General features: G+C 53.3%; 4 protein-coding genes across 4 annotated transcripts; 2 read left to right on the top strand and 2 right to left on the bottom strand.

Annotated features, from left to right (window-relative positions):
- Positions 1–419: 419 nt before the first annotated feature.
- Positions 420–1,719, top strand: PTC7 (Protein phosphatase 2C 7; the record flags this gene model as incomplete). The annotated part of the gene is made up of 2 exons (XM_065756504.1): positions 420–489; positions 545–1,719. 2 exons carry the CDS (start codon positions 420–422, stop codon positions 1,717–1,719), a joined length of 1,245 nt encoding a protein of 414 aa, XP_065614873.1.
- Positions 1,720–3,089: 1,370 nt separating this feature from the next.
- On the bottom strand, positions 3,090–3,844 carry N0V96_002360 (uncharacterized protein; the record flags this gene model as incomplete). The annotated part of the gene is made up of 3 exons (XM_053187601.1): positions 3,090–3,214; positions 3,267–3,596; positions 3,652–3,844. The coding sequence occupies 3 exons, from the start codon at positions 3,842–3,844 to the stop codon at positions 3,090–3,092; spliced, it is 648 nt and encodes a 215-aa protein (XP_053055105.1).
- A 4,357-nt stretch (positions 3,845–8,201) lies between these two features.
- Positions 8,202–9,436, bottom strand: N0V96_002359 (uncharacterized protein; the record flags this gene model as incomplete). The annotated part of the gene is made up of 2 exons (XM_053187602.2): positions 8,202–8,846; positions 8,957–9,436. The coding sequence occupies 2 exons, from the start codon at positions 9,434–9,436 to the stop codon at positions 8,202–8,204; spliced, it is 1,125 nt and encodes a 374-aa protein (XP_053055106.2).
- Positions 9,437–11,895: 2,459 nt separating this feature from the next.
- On the top strand, positions 11,896–13,810 carry N0V96_002358 (uncharacterized protein; the record flags this gene model as incomplete). Its single annotated transcript, XM_065756503.1, has 4 exons — positions 11,896–12,446; positions 12,500–12,657; positions 12,710–13,339; positions 13,398–13,810. The coding sequence occupies 4 exons, from the start codon at positions 11,896–11,898 to the stop codon at positions 13,808–13,810; spliced, it is 1,752 nt and encodes a 583-aa protein (XP_065614872.1).
- Positions 13,811–15,416: the final 1,606 nt, after the last annotated feature.

The following is a 15,416-nucleotide window of genomic DNA, read 5'->3' as shown; positions in this document are numbered from 1 at the left end:
CTATACATCCGGACTCCCGGCTGGTGATGACTTAAAGCAGCGCGCAGCTTCTTTCCCCCAGTTTTCGTGTGGAATAAACCGGCATCTAGGACCGGGAGCAGCTGACAGCTGACTCAGCGGAAATACCCCGGATAGATAGCATCCCTGGGGAATCTGGGGTTGGGACCTTTTTCTTATGACATCAAGTGGACGTTGCATTCCCTTTCAGACGCGACTACCTATCACAAGTCGTCTGTCCATTTGACGTTGCGAAAGTGCCTGTGTCGAAGAAGCGTCTCGAGCTTCGAAGTATCTTGGGTCCGCAGTTTAGCTATGTGATTCCAGTCACATTTCTAAAGAGCAATTGATACGGTTAATATGCGGACTGCGGAAGCACCGCATCTCCAAGAAACACTCTACATCGCAGCACATTGGAAGCAATGGCCGCAACGGTGACAGTATTGCGCCAGCCTCTGGTCCTCCTCCCTGCCACAAGGCCATTATCACAAGGTATGCTTCTTGCTTTGCATCGAATCCTACAATTCTCGTACTGAATGTTCATTAGCATCCATCAGCTTCTCGAAGTATTTCGCCCGACAACGGTCGACCCCTCCGACGAACATCTCATCGCGATACTTCTCAACAGCCAGAAGCATGAAGTCCGACTCGGCTGCAAAGCTTTCCTACCACGTTGCTGCGTCTTTTACCGCGAAAGACCATCCCTACGACCCATCAACGCACGTCTTTCACTTCAATCCCTATAACCGCATCCAGCAGAACCGTAGCAAACGCTCCAGGCCAGACAGCGGACACGATGCCTTTTTCGTCAGTCGAGTCGGCGACTCTGGCGCAGTAGCCCTCGGTGTGGCTGATGGCGTCGGCGGCTGGGTAGATTCTGGTGTTGATCCGGCGGATTTCTCCCACGGTTTTTGCGATTACATGGCTTCGACAGCCTACGGACATGGTTCAATCAAAGACGACCCTACCACAAAGGGAACGGGCGACAAGGAGCCGCTAAGAGCGCAAGATCTGATGCAAAAGGGATACCAGGCGATCAACGAAGACAGCACCGTCATCGCTGGTGGCAGCACAGCTTGCGTTGCTGTAGCATCCTCGGACGGCAACCTCGACATTGCCAACCTAGGCGACTCTGGCTTCATCCAGCTCCGATTGAACGCCGTACACACCTACTCCGAACCCCAAACGCATGCCTTCAACACTCCTTATCAGCTCTCCATCGTGCCTCCCAGCGTAGCCGCTCGGATGGCAGCTTTTGGTGGCCAGAACCTATGCGACTTTCCCAAAGACGCCGACGTCACTCGCCATGACCTCCGCCACGGCGATATCATCGTCTTCGCAACCGACGGTGTATGGGACAACCTCTTTAACCAAGACATCCTCCGTATTGTTAGCAATGTCATGACAACGACAGGCGCATGGCTCATGACGAAGAATGGCGTCCGCGTCGTCGACAATCTCAAGCCCTTTACAAAACCCGCCGAAGACGCCTCAGAGCGACCGTCTTCAAAGTTCCTTACCTTGCAAAGCGTGCTCGCGGCGGAAATCACGTCCGCCGCCAAGTCCGCGAGTCTAAACCGCAACGTCGACGGCCCCTTCGCCAAGGGAGTGCAGAAGTATTACCCGCAGGAGAACTGGCACGGCGGCAAGATTGACGACATTTGTGTTCTCGTCCTCATTGCGTCAGACGACTCCAAGGCCACGTCCAAGAGTCGCCTTTAGGGCCGTCTTGTATCATTATCAACACTATTTGCCGCATCTGAAGCTCATTACTGCATTTCCCAGTTGCGCAGAAACTACCCCCGATAGAAGCCCAAAAAAGGAGCGCCACCGCTGCATTTGTCCGTTGTATCGTTAATTCTGGACCGTCCCCAATTTCTCATTCGGTGACATAGCAATGTTGTATAAGGGATTCTGAGCAATATCTTACTCTCTTATACACACGCGATGAAGAGTCATCAAGTCAGCAATCAGTCAGTTATAGCAGTTTCAGAAAATACCACCCAAAATCGAATTCTGACCGGTTCGTCGTACTCTACCTGAAAACCCAATCTCTACTCGCCTCAATTCGTTGCATGCTTCTGCTTGGATTTTACTTCTCCACCGATTAAACTACACGTTTTGGCTCATGCGATCGGCAGGAACGGTCGAACAAGAGGTCCAATCGCCTTCCCTTTCCCCCCCCCTTGTTTCTTCTTCTCCTTTGTCCTTGCCATGAAGCGGGGCGAGGCACTGGGAACTTGCCGATCGCAGCCGTGACTCTGCTTGGGCGGGTTTCTTGTTGCTTCTTCCTTTTTTAATGGACGGAGCCCCCCCTTTTTTTCTCCTCCTTTTGAACTCCACGTCAGCTCTGGAGTCTGCACCCGTTCTCCTTTTTTCTCCACGTGGGGTTGGTCTGCTGTATGAACCACTGATCTGGGTCGAGAAAGATACAGTATGAAACAGCTTTATTCTCTGGGGAAACCCAATGGGCTGCGCCTATAAAAAAAAACCTACCTTACATTGTGGATGAAGGGCAGGAAGACGTTGAAGTTTTGTGTGGATGAACCAATATCGATGTTTTATTGTTTGTCCTTGAAAGTATGGTAATAATGCGCCGTACGAATGCATAATGTTGCATGCTTCTCATGCCAGAGGCAGAGCACGTCCGCTTCCGAGTGGGATAGGCGCAGGTCGAGTGACACCGCTTTGAGGTGCAGACGGAAATGTCACCTCACCGAGGACAAACAGTCATGAGATGCATGCAGCCTGAAATGGTAATGTTAAGACGCGGGGTCAAGATGACCCATGTCACACAGTAAAGACAATCATAGGCAGCAGAACTCAAGATGTTGAAAGGCAACAATGGATTGGGTGCTAATCGATTGTTTACAGGCCCAAAGATTTCCGATAGGCCCTACTAACACACAATGTTTACTTAATCATCCCCTGTCCTTCGAGAGCGTTTTGCAACTCGACCCGCTTGCTTCATCTGAAATGCAACTCCTGGTCCTGTCCGTTCTTGGATCGCATTACTATATTATAAACCTTTGTTCGCATCATATACCAGTCATTGGGCTGAGACAGCCTGGACATCCTCACAAGCCACCAGCTTACTGGAAGTAGAGCATGGCAGCGACGGTGAGGCCGATCAAGGCAATGGGAGAGCCCATGCGGACAGCGTCACTGCCGGGGACAGTGGTAGGAGAGCTGGTGGAGGAGCTGGTAGCGCTGGTGCCTATTCAATGGTTTAGTCAAGGTTCTTCTGCTTCAAGTAGATGAGTACGTACGGGTGCTAGCGCGGGTGCTGGTAGAGACAGTGGAGGCAGCGGTGGAGTTAGCAGCGGAAGAGGCCGAGCTGCTCTCGGCGGAGGCGGAAGAGGCAGAGGCGGAGGAGGTGATGGTGGAAGCAGCGACGGTGGTGGTGATGGTAGCGGAAGCGGAGGCGGAGGCAGAGGCAGAAGCCGAGGAGACGGAGGCGGAAGCAGTGACGGAGGTGGTCAAGGTGAACTGCTCAGAGTAGTTGGGAGTGCCAGTAGAGTCTGAGATCTCGATGGCGTACTGGTCGCTGGGGAGGGTGGAGGAAGGAGTCCAGGAGAAGGAGGTACCACTCTGGCCAGCTGGAATAGAAGTCAGTATCAGAAGACATCTCACCAGGACTCGAGATGTACTCACTGGCGATGGTGGAGACGGTCTTGAGGTCGGTGCTGGGGCCGTTCTTCAGAGTGAGAGTAACGGGGCCAGAGGCATCAGACCAGGTGATCTCGAAGGCCTGACCAGCCTGGACGTTGAAGTTGGTGTTGGTAAGCTGAACAGCCTGGGCCAGGGCAGCGAAGCCGGCGACGAGGACAGAGGTGAAGCTCTTCATTGTGACGGATTGGGTTGTTTTTCGAAAATTAAGTGATGAACGAGTGTAGGAGTATTAGGTATCGAACTACTGTAATTTAGCAAAAAAGGTCAACAACGAATGTCGGGAATAGGCTCGTGAGGAAACGGAAGGGAGAGAAACCGGCAACGATGGGAGAGGGGGACAGCTGGGTAGAAAAAGGCTTCCTCGTCTCGCGCAGGCGCGAAATTAGGCGAAGTCGAATCAGGGGTAGAGCATGGAAGGGGGCGTGTGCGGGTTTGGCGGAGAGGCAGGCAGGCATGCGACTTACATCAACACCTAGACGGGGCTTTTCCTATAATTACTCGCACGCGTTACTGTTGCTGGGGGTGTGCGGATGGATGGTTGGCTTTTTGGAGAAAGTAGCACCAGAAGATCAGCAATTTGAATTCTGGGAGTGGTGTGGTTGTGATTCTTGATTTTCTTGTGCGTAGAGTGTTGGAGCCTTGAAGGGACTTATTTGTAGTATGGACCGGGCAAGTTTGTTTGGATTGAGATGGTGATGGAATGGATGAAGTGTCAGGTGGGAAAAGATGGGCGCACTTGAGCTTAAGAAGAGGCAGGAAGTGTTGAGGTTGAAACAGACAGGTGCGCGATCGAGCCTTCCTCTTTGCTTTCTTCCAAAGTAGGTACTCATGGCGACATCATAACAAGCACCCAACGCAGCAACAGCCGGGGACGAACAGCAACCGCACACACCTTGAGGCTTCTCGAGGGCGCCGCGGACGGCATCACGGCTCCCACTGGGTGCGCGGACTTACAAGTACATACCTACCTTACCTTACCTTACCTTAGAGTACCTTAGGTAGGTACCTCACCTTGGTCCTCACACTGAGGTGGTGAGGTAAGCGTCTTAAGGGTGGCATGGCACCTTAGCACCTGAGGAAGTCGCAGGCTATTCGTCGCAAATGAGAAAAGGAAGCAACGACGACGACGAGCGGGGCGCGGGTACCTTCCCACCTCTTCCAGCAGCCCTGGCAACAGGAGTGGCACTAATTCCCAAATTGGACTAACGTGGAAAATTCTTGGAGGGTACCCCTGTCGCAGAGAGGAACCTGGCGAGCCCCAGGAGAAGCGCTAACGAAGACCAAGCTTCAGGTTCTTGTATTTTGGTTGTTTTTGGTACTGGCAGACGTCCAGCCTGACTTCTTTCTGCTTCTCCCAGTGGCCTCCTCTTCTGCCGTAGAATGCCACGACTGCGTGCAGCAGCTTCAGCTTACTAGTGTTGGCGTTCCAGGTTAGCTGCGAATTTTACCTCTGCTCACTCACCAGACTTCCGCACGCCGTCGTCTGGTACCTTATATTCAACCTAAGGCAGGTAAGGTAGGTAGCAACTCTAAGACGACCGTATGGTATCTTACACTACTTAGGCAGATTTCCTCCAAGCTTTATTCCAAGGCGATGTACGGAGTATGATTTCTCAACCACGTTCAACCACTGGACAGCCCCCCGATGCAGCCGTCAAATCCCCTGGTACTCCTAGCTTGTGTCCCCGGAGTCGCCCAAGGCTCCTTATTGGGCCCTTTTGGCCGGGGCGATGGGAGGATCACGACCAGCTCGGGCAACAGCAGGGAACTTGGAAGAGGTCTGGGCCTCTGGGCCTCTGTCCTGGGTACCAGGACAGTTACTGGCGTCAATTTGAACAATGCGCCCAGCAATGGCACAATCTTCCACATGCCATGCCATCTCGCTTCCCTGCTTTCCAGCCCACAGCAGGTGACACCACGTTGGAACCCGCTGGAACGGCCCAAGACGCGAAGAGACCCCAAAAACCTCTCGGCCGGTCACTGACTCTCTCACCATCGGATGGATACATACAGATCACACTACCTCTCACAGTACATCCCGACAAGCGGTGGGTACATTCGTTCTAGTCCGGTAATGGGGAAAGGTTCCTGTCGATCTGGGTCTCTGGAGGCGCAGCAAGGGAGAGTGGTTGGTACCTAGAGACTTCTCCATCTCGCACATTTCCAACGGCCGCCCTCCTCCGAAGCCTCTTCTTCGCAATGGACTGATTCGCAGTGGACAGCGGCAAGGGCTCTTTTCGCCCCCCATGGGAATGTGCGAATGCTTCTGCCGCTACCGCTGACGCCCGGCTCAGCCTGGAATTGCGTGCGCAACCAACAGCGTCCATCCCTCCACCCTCCCTTCCAGCTCGTGTTCCATTTCTCCATGGCAAAACTTTACTTTCCGCGGACCAGTCACGAGCCGCCTGCGATCCCATCATCGATCCGAGTTGGCAATGACAGCTCAAGGCTCCCCCACCACACTATTGGAGGTGACGACGCCTACGGATGCTGGATGCTCGTGAAGGTGGCTTTTACGAGTGGTATACCCGTCGAGTAAATCTGTGCAGAATGCTCTGTGCTTGTGCATTTAGAAGACTCGAAAATAGCATCGGCACTTGAACGCCTAGCCTTGATGTGTTGGGACACTTACGTCGTCAATCGTCCGAGATCTGTGCTTCATCTGCAGGGTGACATGCTTGTACGTTCCGTTCCTCTCAGTGTTGTGTTTGGATGGGAGCACCGACATAACTGACGCGTGAGACAGCAGATGAGCTGCTGCTGACATACTCAAGCGTGTCAAGTTCCTTTTCCTTTGGTTCACCAAGACACTACTCTGAAATTCAAGCAACACTGGTGTTCGTACCGTTTCGCAAGGACAGTCAGACGCACATCAATCAGGAATGGCACAATCCCCTAATACTGACCAGGACAGCCTAGAAGAAGGGGTGGCAGGCTACGGATCGCCTGATGAGGATCTACCGAGGGCCTCTGGGGAAAAGATTTCACTCGCGCCTTCACCCGCTTGCTCCGTGCCGCAAGTTGCCATCCCGCCCCATCGGCTCAAACTGCAAAGTCTCGCGAAGGAGCCGAGCATGCACATATTGCATATATTACCGTCCCATTTGTCGACGCGCCTCGCTGAGTCGCTGCATCCCAACATATCATCGCGCCAAAGCGGCAATCTCGCTCTCTTTCGGCTAACCGGGGAGCCTCCTCAGAACGATGAATAAGATGCAACGACGTCAGGCTCGCCGCTCGCTTGTGCCAATGGCGTTTTCCAGTTCCCAGTTCCCACCGAGTCCAATTTCCAATGCACACCCCGTTGGGCCCCGTTGTGGAGACCAACATTGGCCAAATCTCCCCAGCACACGCTACTTCACGGCTTGCACGGTACCTGCATTCTGCGCAGTGGTCCTTGCTTCTGGCCTCCAATCGACGGACTCGGACACTAACAGCTCTCGCCTGACGGAACTGACCCAGGACTTTCACTGGATCCCTGTCCATGCGTACTGTGTATGCGCCCTTTAGAGAGGCTCCACGGCCGACAACGGGAAGCCTGCAGCATCGACGGGGCATCGCCTGGCTCTGACTATGTCGTCCGAACCCGTCAGCAAGTTTGCCAGTATCCAAGTCGTTTATTTACCACGAAATGCAGCTCCGACAGAGCCATCAGCCCAAACCGTCGGATACGGCAGCTCGCTGGAACCGGCAGCCTCTTTACCTCAACAGGGAATACATGCTAGGGTCGCACCGTCGCTCTCTCCGTGATAGGCTTGGCTCTCTCCATGCTTTGCATATTATCCACCCAAGCCACTTACTCCGTACTTGGATCTCGCAGTAGGTATCTCAGTCCTCAACCAGCCATGCGATGACACTTCATGGCCATGCTATGCTTAGGTCTTGGCTAAAATGGACCAAGCCTGCTGGCTCAGGGGGCGTTTCACTCTGACACCCGACTGGAATGGAAAAGCACCAGAGCCACGGAGTTTTCCTCGGCTCGACTCAGATGACGTAAGTATAACTCTCTGAAGGTGATGACGGGAATGCCGGCTTAGCAGCCATCAGTTCAGTTCAATCCAAGCATGCCGTTTCAGCTTATAGCTCAGTGAAGACATTAAAGTCAGATTGAGGCTATGAATGTTCAACAACGCCACAGCCGCGTGCGTCAATCAATAGAACAAATACGTCTCGTTCGCGGGAAACGCTCACCAAGTCGTCAGTCTCGTAGCTTGACCGAAGAAACAGTCTCCCACGAGAAGTTACAGGCACTTGGATGTTGAGAACCATTCCGCTGGCTGCATTGTCATGGTATCTTGAGTTCCAAAAGACTTGTAAACTCACATCAATGTGACAGAGTGTTATCTTACATTGGCGCAAAGCCCCCCGTGCTTAGGAAAAGACATCACTCGGCAAACTCACGGCCATTGCCCAACATGTATGCACATGTGCTGTTGCGCCGGTCTACGAATGGCATGATTGGCCGTGGTGGTGGCGAACTCACGAGAGAGGCCTCCTCTCCATATGGTATGTAGCTTTGACTGGCATGATGTCTATTCAGGAGGCGAGCCCAGAGTGCATCGAACGACACCTCGCCGAACACCCTCGGCCTCCTCCCTGACTTGAGTCACCGTTGCTCCTCTTCCCCTAGCCTTGTCCACGAAATCATCGAGTGAACCTCCAACGCCAAAGTAAAGCCGTTTCGCTCCAACCAGCGCCTGCGACTGGCAGTTGCTACGTTGGCTCTGTTCTCTGTTGAGAATGGCAAGGACCATCTCGTTAAAAGCGTCCAGTGCGAAGGGCGAGTAGATGGTTTCCGCTCCAATAAGAAGGGTATCGAAACTGCTGGACCCGTCCAGCTTGAACTGAGTCTCATATAGGAGATCAATAAGCTCCACTGACCAACCACCAGAAATGAAATTGAGAGAGATTTGGGAAGACGTCAGGAACTCCTTGAATTGCTGCAAGACCTCGGGTGTGAGTTCGAGCTCGTCTCCCATCGCGAAGGCCTCCTCCAGGGCGGGGTTCTGGTCTCTGCGTTCCAGAGCCCAGGCGAGGATAAAGTTTGGCAACGTGACCAACTGCAAGACTGTCGGGTTGTAGTCGGCCAGGGTCAGCAAAAGTGGCGATCTCGGCGCTGGGTTCCTCATGGTCCATTGCAAAAGAGCCAGCGAAGGGAGCGCTGTGCCGCATCCAAGCTGCGCATAGGTGCGTTAGCTTTCGGTTCGCCACTTGAGCCAGCAGTACATAAAGAATAAAAAATAAGATAATAAAAAAAGACGCGCGTCAGGTGTTCAGATGCTCGTACCTCGATCACTCGGAGAGGCCGTTGCTTGAGCAGGTCCAAGTATTGGCCACTGGCGAGAACCTTGACGAGGTCCACGCTGCTCTCCCAGCTCTTAAAACCGCCCTCGTAGACACCCGTCTTGACATCGTGGCTGCCGAGTCCTTCGGCATCAGCACCATCCCCGGCGGCCTCGTCCTCGGCCATGAGCTGCACTCGCACGTCCCAGAGCTCACGACGGGGGATCTTGATGAGGCTACCGTCGTCCAGGGTGACGTCCAGGGTGCCGAAAGCGACCTTTGAGGGCAGCTTGGAGAGCATGTCCTGCAGGTCGTGGGCGGTGGGCGGCAGCTGGGGTTTGCCAGGGACCGGAAAGGCGCTGGCTGCTGCAGCGGACTGCGGGGTCTCGGGCTCCGGGGCGGGCGCGGAGGCCTCGGTGGCCGGGACGGGGACGGAGTCGTCCTCTATGTCATCGCCGCCGAATCCGAAGGAGAATGATGCCATGTTTTTTCTTTGAGGGTGGGAAGTGCCGCGTGGGTTTGCAGGGTTTTTGTACGTACCTTTCTACAGAAGATGAGTGAGTTGAGTAAGTACACAAGAAAGAGACTATGAAATTGTGGGGGCGGGTTCACTCACACACGCACACAAAACGAAACGCAGTCTCTTATTGGAACCTCACCGAGGCAAGCTACCTTGTCGGGCGTGTTTGTCGAATCCGAAAACCAACGACAACGGATATCTCTGGCCACTTAAATGACTTGGTGGCTTACAGATGTGAGAGATCTTTTGGTGCAATGGGTCGATTAAGCTTGAATCAAGCTTGCGTTGCGTCTGTGGCATAAGGTGGTGTAGTTATGAAGTCAACTGTTCCAATTGGGCTCACAACCAGTCCAAGGTTGGCTTCAAACCGTTGCCACCAGCGAAATTTCGGCCATAACATAACGTCTTCCTGTTGCTCGCGTATCCAAGGCACCTATAGAGTTGCCAGTTGGCCGAGTTCCTCATCAAGCCAATCGTCATCGGTGGCCAAGACTGGGTATGCTTGCTTTTTGTTTGCCAGAAGCTCTTCCCTATCGGCGCTTTATCATTCGAAAACTCTTCTAATTCTGCACCAACGCCGCCCGCCGCATGTTTGGGCACTTCCTTGGTCGCAAAGAGACCAATAACCAACAACTTCTCAGAGAGGCTTCATGCAGTGCGGCGACCAGGGAGGAGCCATCACAACTGAGCGATTGTCTCATATCTATGTACCTGTACAGAGCCACGGAGCCTCCCCTTCGGCCTTCGGATCTCGTGCTTACATCCTGAACCCCCAGCCCCAACACCCATGCCCTGCTGGCTGCTGGCTGCTGGCTGCTGCGAAGGCGAGGACGAAAGCGAAAATTTGGTAGATAAAAAAAGCCGCAAGCTGAAGAGCCAGCGGCCGTTCATGGCACCATGAGCCCAAGACGAACCTGCAAGCCGTGGCCGCAGTGGTTCATGGGCTCAGCTGCAGATGCCTGCCAGACAGACACGCATCTCCGCATCTTAGAGACCCGGAGGATCTGGTGCATCTCGAGCTTTGTGCTCCTTCAAACGAGATCTCGTGTCTCAGTGGTCAGCAAACGCGCGAAGGATGCCGCCCCCCTCCCGTCATCCCACCATCTCTACCATGCGGCGCCGAACATGCCCACGGCCGATTGACGATGGACCCGGCACTCGCGATTCCTTCTCTCGGCGATCCACTCCACAGGGCATCACATATCCCCGTTCTTCGGTCCTTTGTGAGCTGGGATGTCGTCAAGGGATAATGAACCTGACAGAACGGTCGGCAGCCAAAGCATCCTCCATCTCAACCTCAAGACCGCATTGTCTTTCGCCTCCAGGAGACGGCCGGGGTCAGACCCCTGCAATGACAGCTTCTCCATCTGTAGATACGCCCCGGTTTGCGCTCCATATCGCCCCCCGTCCGCGGCACTCACCACGATCCCGCTCCGGCACCAAGCCTCCATCCTCCAGTGCGGCAAGAGTCGTGATTCGCCACTCACCGTACTTGGATCCATGCCATGAGCACCCCTCAGCCCGGTTCTCCCCTTCTCCCGCTGTGGTTGGATGGTTTACGACCTGGTCCAGCCCGGGACCCTTTTCTTGCTAATCGGACCTTGCTTGATCGCAACGAGCTAGCAGACGTACAGACAAACCATTTTGTTCAATTCTTCTGCCCATGGGCCAGCCTTGTTCCAAAGTCGTTTGGATACGTGCAGCCACACCATGTGCCGTTGCACCAGCCAAGATTGATAAACTGCCCGTCGTAAATCGACCAACAATGATGCCTGGTGCAGACCCCTCCACGCTCCTACAACATGAACCCCCAATTGAGAGGATCCATACCCATTGGCACCTCTGTATCCGTAGAGTCCACCGTTTTGTTTCATGTGAGCTGTCTCTTTTCATCGTCAAAGTCTACGTAGGTAGGTATGCCTCTTGACAAGAAAGCTGTGTTGCGTCAGCTCGTAGCTCCCGCACTAAGGTGGTGCGGTTTTTGGTGTTAGTCGCGGAGGCATGGTAGACTTCACCTCGGACTCTGCTGCCTGTCACTAACAGGGACAACGTCTTTTGGTTCCCGCGCCAGCGGATTTACTCGTTGCTTCTTCCTCTCTGACCCTTTCCGGGTTGTCTCATCCCATTCTTCCATGGTAAAGGCTCCTTTGCAATTATTGGCTAGTCTCCGTGACAGGCCGCCGCGCTACACCTGCCAAAAGTCCGCAGTCACCCGCCCGCATCCTCTCTTTCAACCGTATCTCCACCAAGCGAGAAGGAGAAAGGCGCTTGTTCAGAAAGAGATTCCTTGCAGCCACTCGCTGGCGCCTTCCTCGGGACTCAACACCCCTTAGCAACTTCAACTCAGATATAAACCGGTCTCTTCTTCCTCCCTATTCCATGCCCAGGTAGCTCTGCAGACACACAAACCAGTAACTTTCACAATGACACGGCAACTCCCTCAACTATCTCGTCATGTCGACGCCCAGGGTAGCGGATCCAGTCATCCTACCCGCACCAGTACCGCCTACACTGTGAAGGAAGCGCCGTTCGGGACTCCGCAGCCCATTCGCATCGTCGGGATCGGCGCCGGTGCAAGCGGAATCAACCTGATACGCACCCTGAGAAATACCCTCGGTGCCTCAACGTACGAGCTTGTGGTCTACGAGAAGAACGAGAATGTCGGGGGTACTTGGTTCGAGAACCGGTACCCCGGGTGCAAGTGCGACGTGCCTAGCCACAACTATCAGTTCAGCTGGAGACCGAATCCGGCCTGGTCGAGCTTCTTTGCCCCCGCGGCAGAGATTGAGAACTACCTTTGCCAAATATGTGACGACGAGAAGCTGCGGCCTTTCATCAAGACTTCGCATCAGATCATCGGGGCGGCTTGGTCGGAGTCCAAGGCCGTGTGGGAGTTACAGATCAAGAACTTGGGGACTGGCGCCGTCTTTGAAGATTATGCCAACTATTTTATTGACGCAACTGGTATCCTGAAGTATGTATATTGCCTTTCGAATTGCGTACCATGTTAACGTCTTACTTGCCTAGTAAATGGAGATTCCCGGACGTGGAAGACATCTCACTTTTCGAGGGTACCCTTATTCACAGCGCAAATTGGCCCAGGGACTTTGACTATACAAACAAGAAGGTAGCAGTTATTGGAAATGGTGCGTCCGGTGTCCAGATCGTTCCAGCAATGAGACCACGTGAGTATATTCCACCTCTATCATGGCGATGCAGCCAGCTTACAACAAGCAGACGTGAAGAAGCTACACCACATCATTCGGACGCCCACCATGATTATCCCTCCTCGCGTTGCCACAATGAAGATGGGGCCTTCAGCAGCTCTCCTTGACCAAATTGAGATGGATGAGAACGAGCGATTCTCAGCGGCGACGATTGAAAAGTTCAAAACCGATCCGGCCTTCTACAACAAGTTTACAAAAACTCTCGAGATGGACTCCAATATTAAGTTCGCCATTTCTCTCATTTCAGGAAGCCCTCAACAGGCATGGGCGCTGGGAAAGACCAAGGAATTCATGACGGCGATGCTCAAGGGAAATGAGAAGCTCTGCAAGCAGCTGATACCCGACTTTCCCCTTGGATGCAAGCGACTCACTCCAGCCCCTGGATATCTCGAATCGTTCCACGACACCCGGGTCTCCCTTCACACCGACGCCATCAAGAGGTTCGTGCCGCAAGGCATAGAACTGGTCACTGGGGAGATCCTCGAAGTTGACATTGTCGTCTGCGCCACTGGCTTCGACTCATCATTCCTCCCATCGTTCCCGTTAATCGGTCGACACGGCAACTTGCAGGACATCTGGTGCGAGCAAACACCCAAAGCATACATGTCCCTTGCCGTTGCAGGTCTGCCAAACTTTTTCAGTAAGTCGGGCTTCCCTTACGCTCACCGCTTCGAAGCTGACCATCCTGCTTGCTGTAGAGTTCCTCGGGCCTAATGCACCTGTTGTGCAGGGTGATGTTTTTACGCTTAGCGAGCACATTGCCACTTACATCGCCAATACTATCCTCAAATGCCAGACAGAAGGCGTCCGGACTATCGCCCCGTCTGAAGCGGCCGTGGAGGACTATTTTGAGCACATCTCAGCCATTATGCCTCGCACAGTCTTTGCGGGCGGATGCAGATCTTGGTATAAGCAAGGCGAGGTCAACGGCCCTGTGACAGGTCTGTATCCTGGGAGCCGTATGCACTTCATCCGCTTGCTGGAGCGATTCAGGGGCGAGGACTGGGAGTACACGTATGAGAATGCGAAGCAGAACCGATTCGCATACTTGGGCAACGGGTTCACCGCGCTGGAGATGGCGATGCTCAAGGCTGGAGCGCCGCCTTCCTGAATAAATGGTTCGGTCCACAGGGGGTCAACATCGCCTTGTACATAGACAGGGATAGACGGCTGGATCTTGTTCTCAGCGGCATCACTTTCTGTGTGGTTTGCAGGCGTTGATTTCTGGAAAGGGTCTAGTTCTAGGCATGACTGATGATGAAGTCGATTTGCGAGCTTGACGATTCAAGCGAGTCTAATACCAGAATGGCGTGTGACACACATACACAGACAGAAACCACGCGTGAACTTTTTGTCACCATTATTGCTTTTCCCTACTGTCCCCGACTTGTTGCCTAAGCCTCGAGTCGTCGAGTGAGGCCCCTGTTTTTTCCTCCTTGAGTCGGAGGAGCCGCGGCCTGCGGGAGTCGTCCAATGTCTCGGATGCTGAGCCACTGTGTGGTTGTGTCCAGGCGACTTGGCGCGGCACATCCGAGTGTTGGTTACGTTGATAGTTGCCCCCGGTAACCAAACAACTGACCAGTTTTCCCCTCGTCCAGCTGTCTGCTGCCTGGTTGTGCGGAGTTTCCGCGTGAGAGACGAGGGCTCGACCGGCTATTTGGGAATGGCGCTGTCTTGGGTCGTTGGGTTGGAAGTCTTGGTTGCGTTGGCGTTGTCTCAGTGTCAATGATGGCTTGCACTGGCGGAACTGGGTAATATGATTGCTTGCTAATTTCGGGGCATGTAACTTGAAGGTTGAGATGAAGAGGAGTGGCGGTTGAGGATGAGAAGCAGTTCGTACTTGTCAGCACATATAATGGAATATGGTCTCCGTCTTAGAGAGCGAGTGCCATCGAGAGGGCGGTAATACTAGTCCATAAGCCTTCAGTAGCTTGCCTTGCAACTAGGTTTATTTGGCTGGAGATAATGGAATGCTGCATGTGGAAGTATGGCAAGTAATACAAGGCTGTTGATGAATAAGTTACGCTCTGACACGGCATGATACTAGAACTAAGTAACTACGATGGGCCCCAGTGAACATGATGGTTTAATGTAGACTATTGACAACTCAGTCATCTCGAAGCCACGCGGCTGAGATGCTGGGCAGTAAATTCTTCGGCTTTGGAGTAAGAGTATCATCAAGAGGGCGATAGTCTATTCTGCAACGGAGGCATCTAGCCCATCATGTCAGTGTATTCTGGAGGAATTTGATGAAGATTGGATTTCAGACCCTCAAGATGTAAACATTCGGCTATACGCCCGGTTTCTTTGAGGCGCGCTCACGTTGCCCACTCCTAATGGGCAATTCTAGGATGATTTCCTCACCTGTCGAGTCCCTAGACATGGTTTAGTACAGACCTGCGAGTTGTCTAGTGTGAGTTGACATCGAGGAATAGTCTCGGCTGGTATTATCGGTTTCGCCAGACATGGTGGCATTAGTGACGTTGTGGACTCTCGTGTCCCTCTTTGATAGAAATTGGGCACCATGAGATCTTGGCTAGTTGACTAAAGCCTCCGATAACATCTCCCAATGACGGATGTCATCATTGAAACAAAATCGGCGAAACGGTGAGCTGAATAGCAATAAGCTTAGCCTTCTACACACTGCGAACTTCCCAGCTCATGCACAGTACTTTTATCAGGCTTTTTTCGACTACTTGAAAAGTAAAGTTTCAGCC

The sequence above is a fragment of the Colletotrichum fioriniae genome, assembly GCF_027942845.1.
Source record: "Colletotrichum fioriniae strain IMI 355084 chromosome Unknown scaffold_2, whole genome shotgun sequence".
In the NCBI taxonomy this organism is placed as follows: domain Eukaryota; kingdom Fungi; phylum Ascomycota; class Sordariomycetes; order Glomerellales; family Glomerellaceae; genus Colletotrichum; species Colletotrichum fioriniae.
Note: the sequence above shows the minus strand (reverse complement) of the source record. Positions and strands in the feature narration are given on the sequence as shown.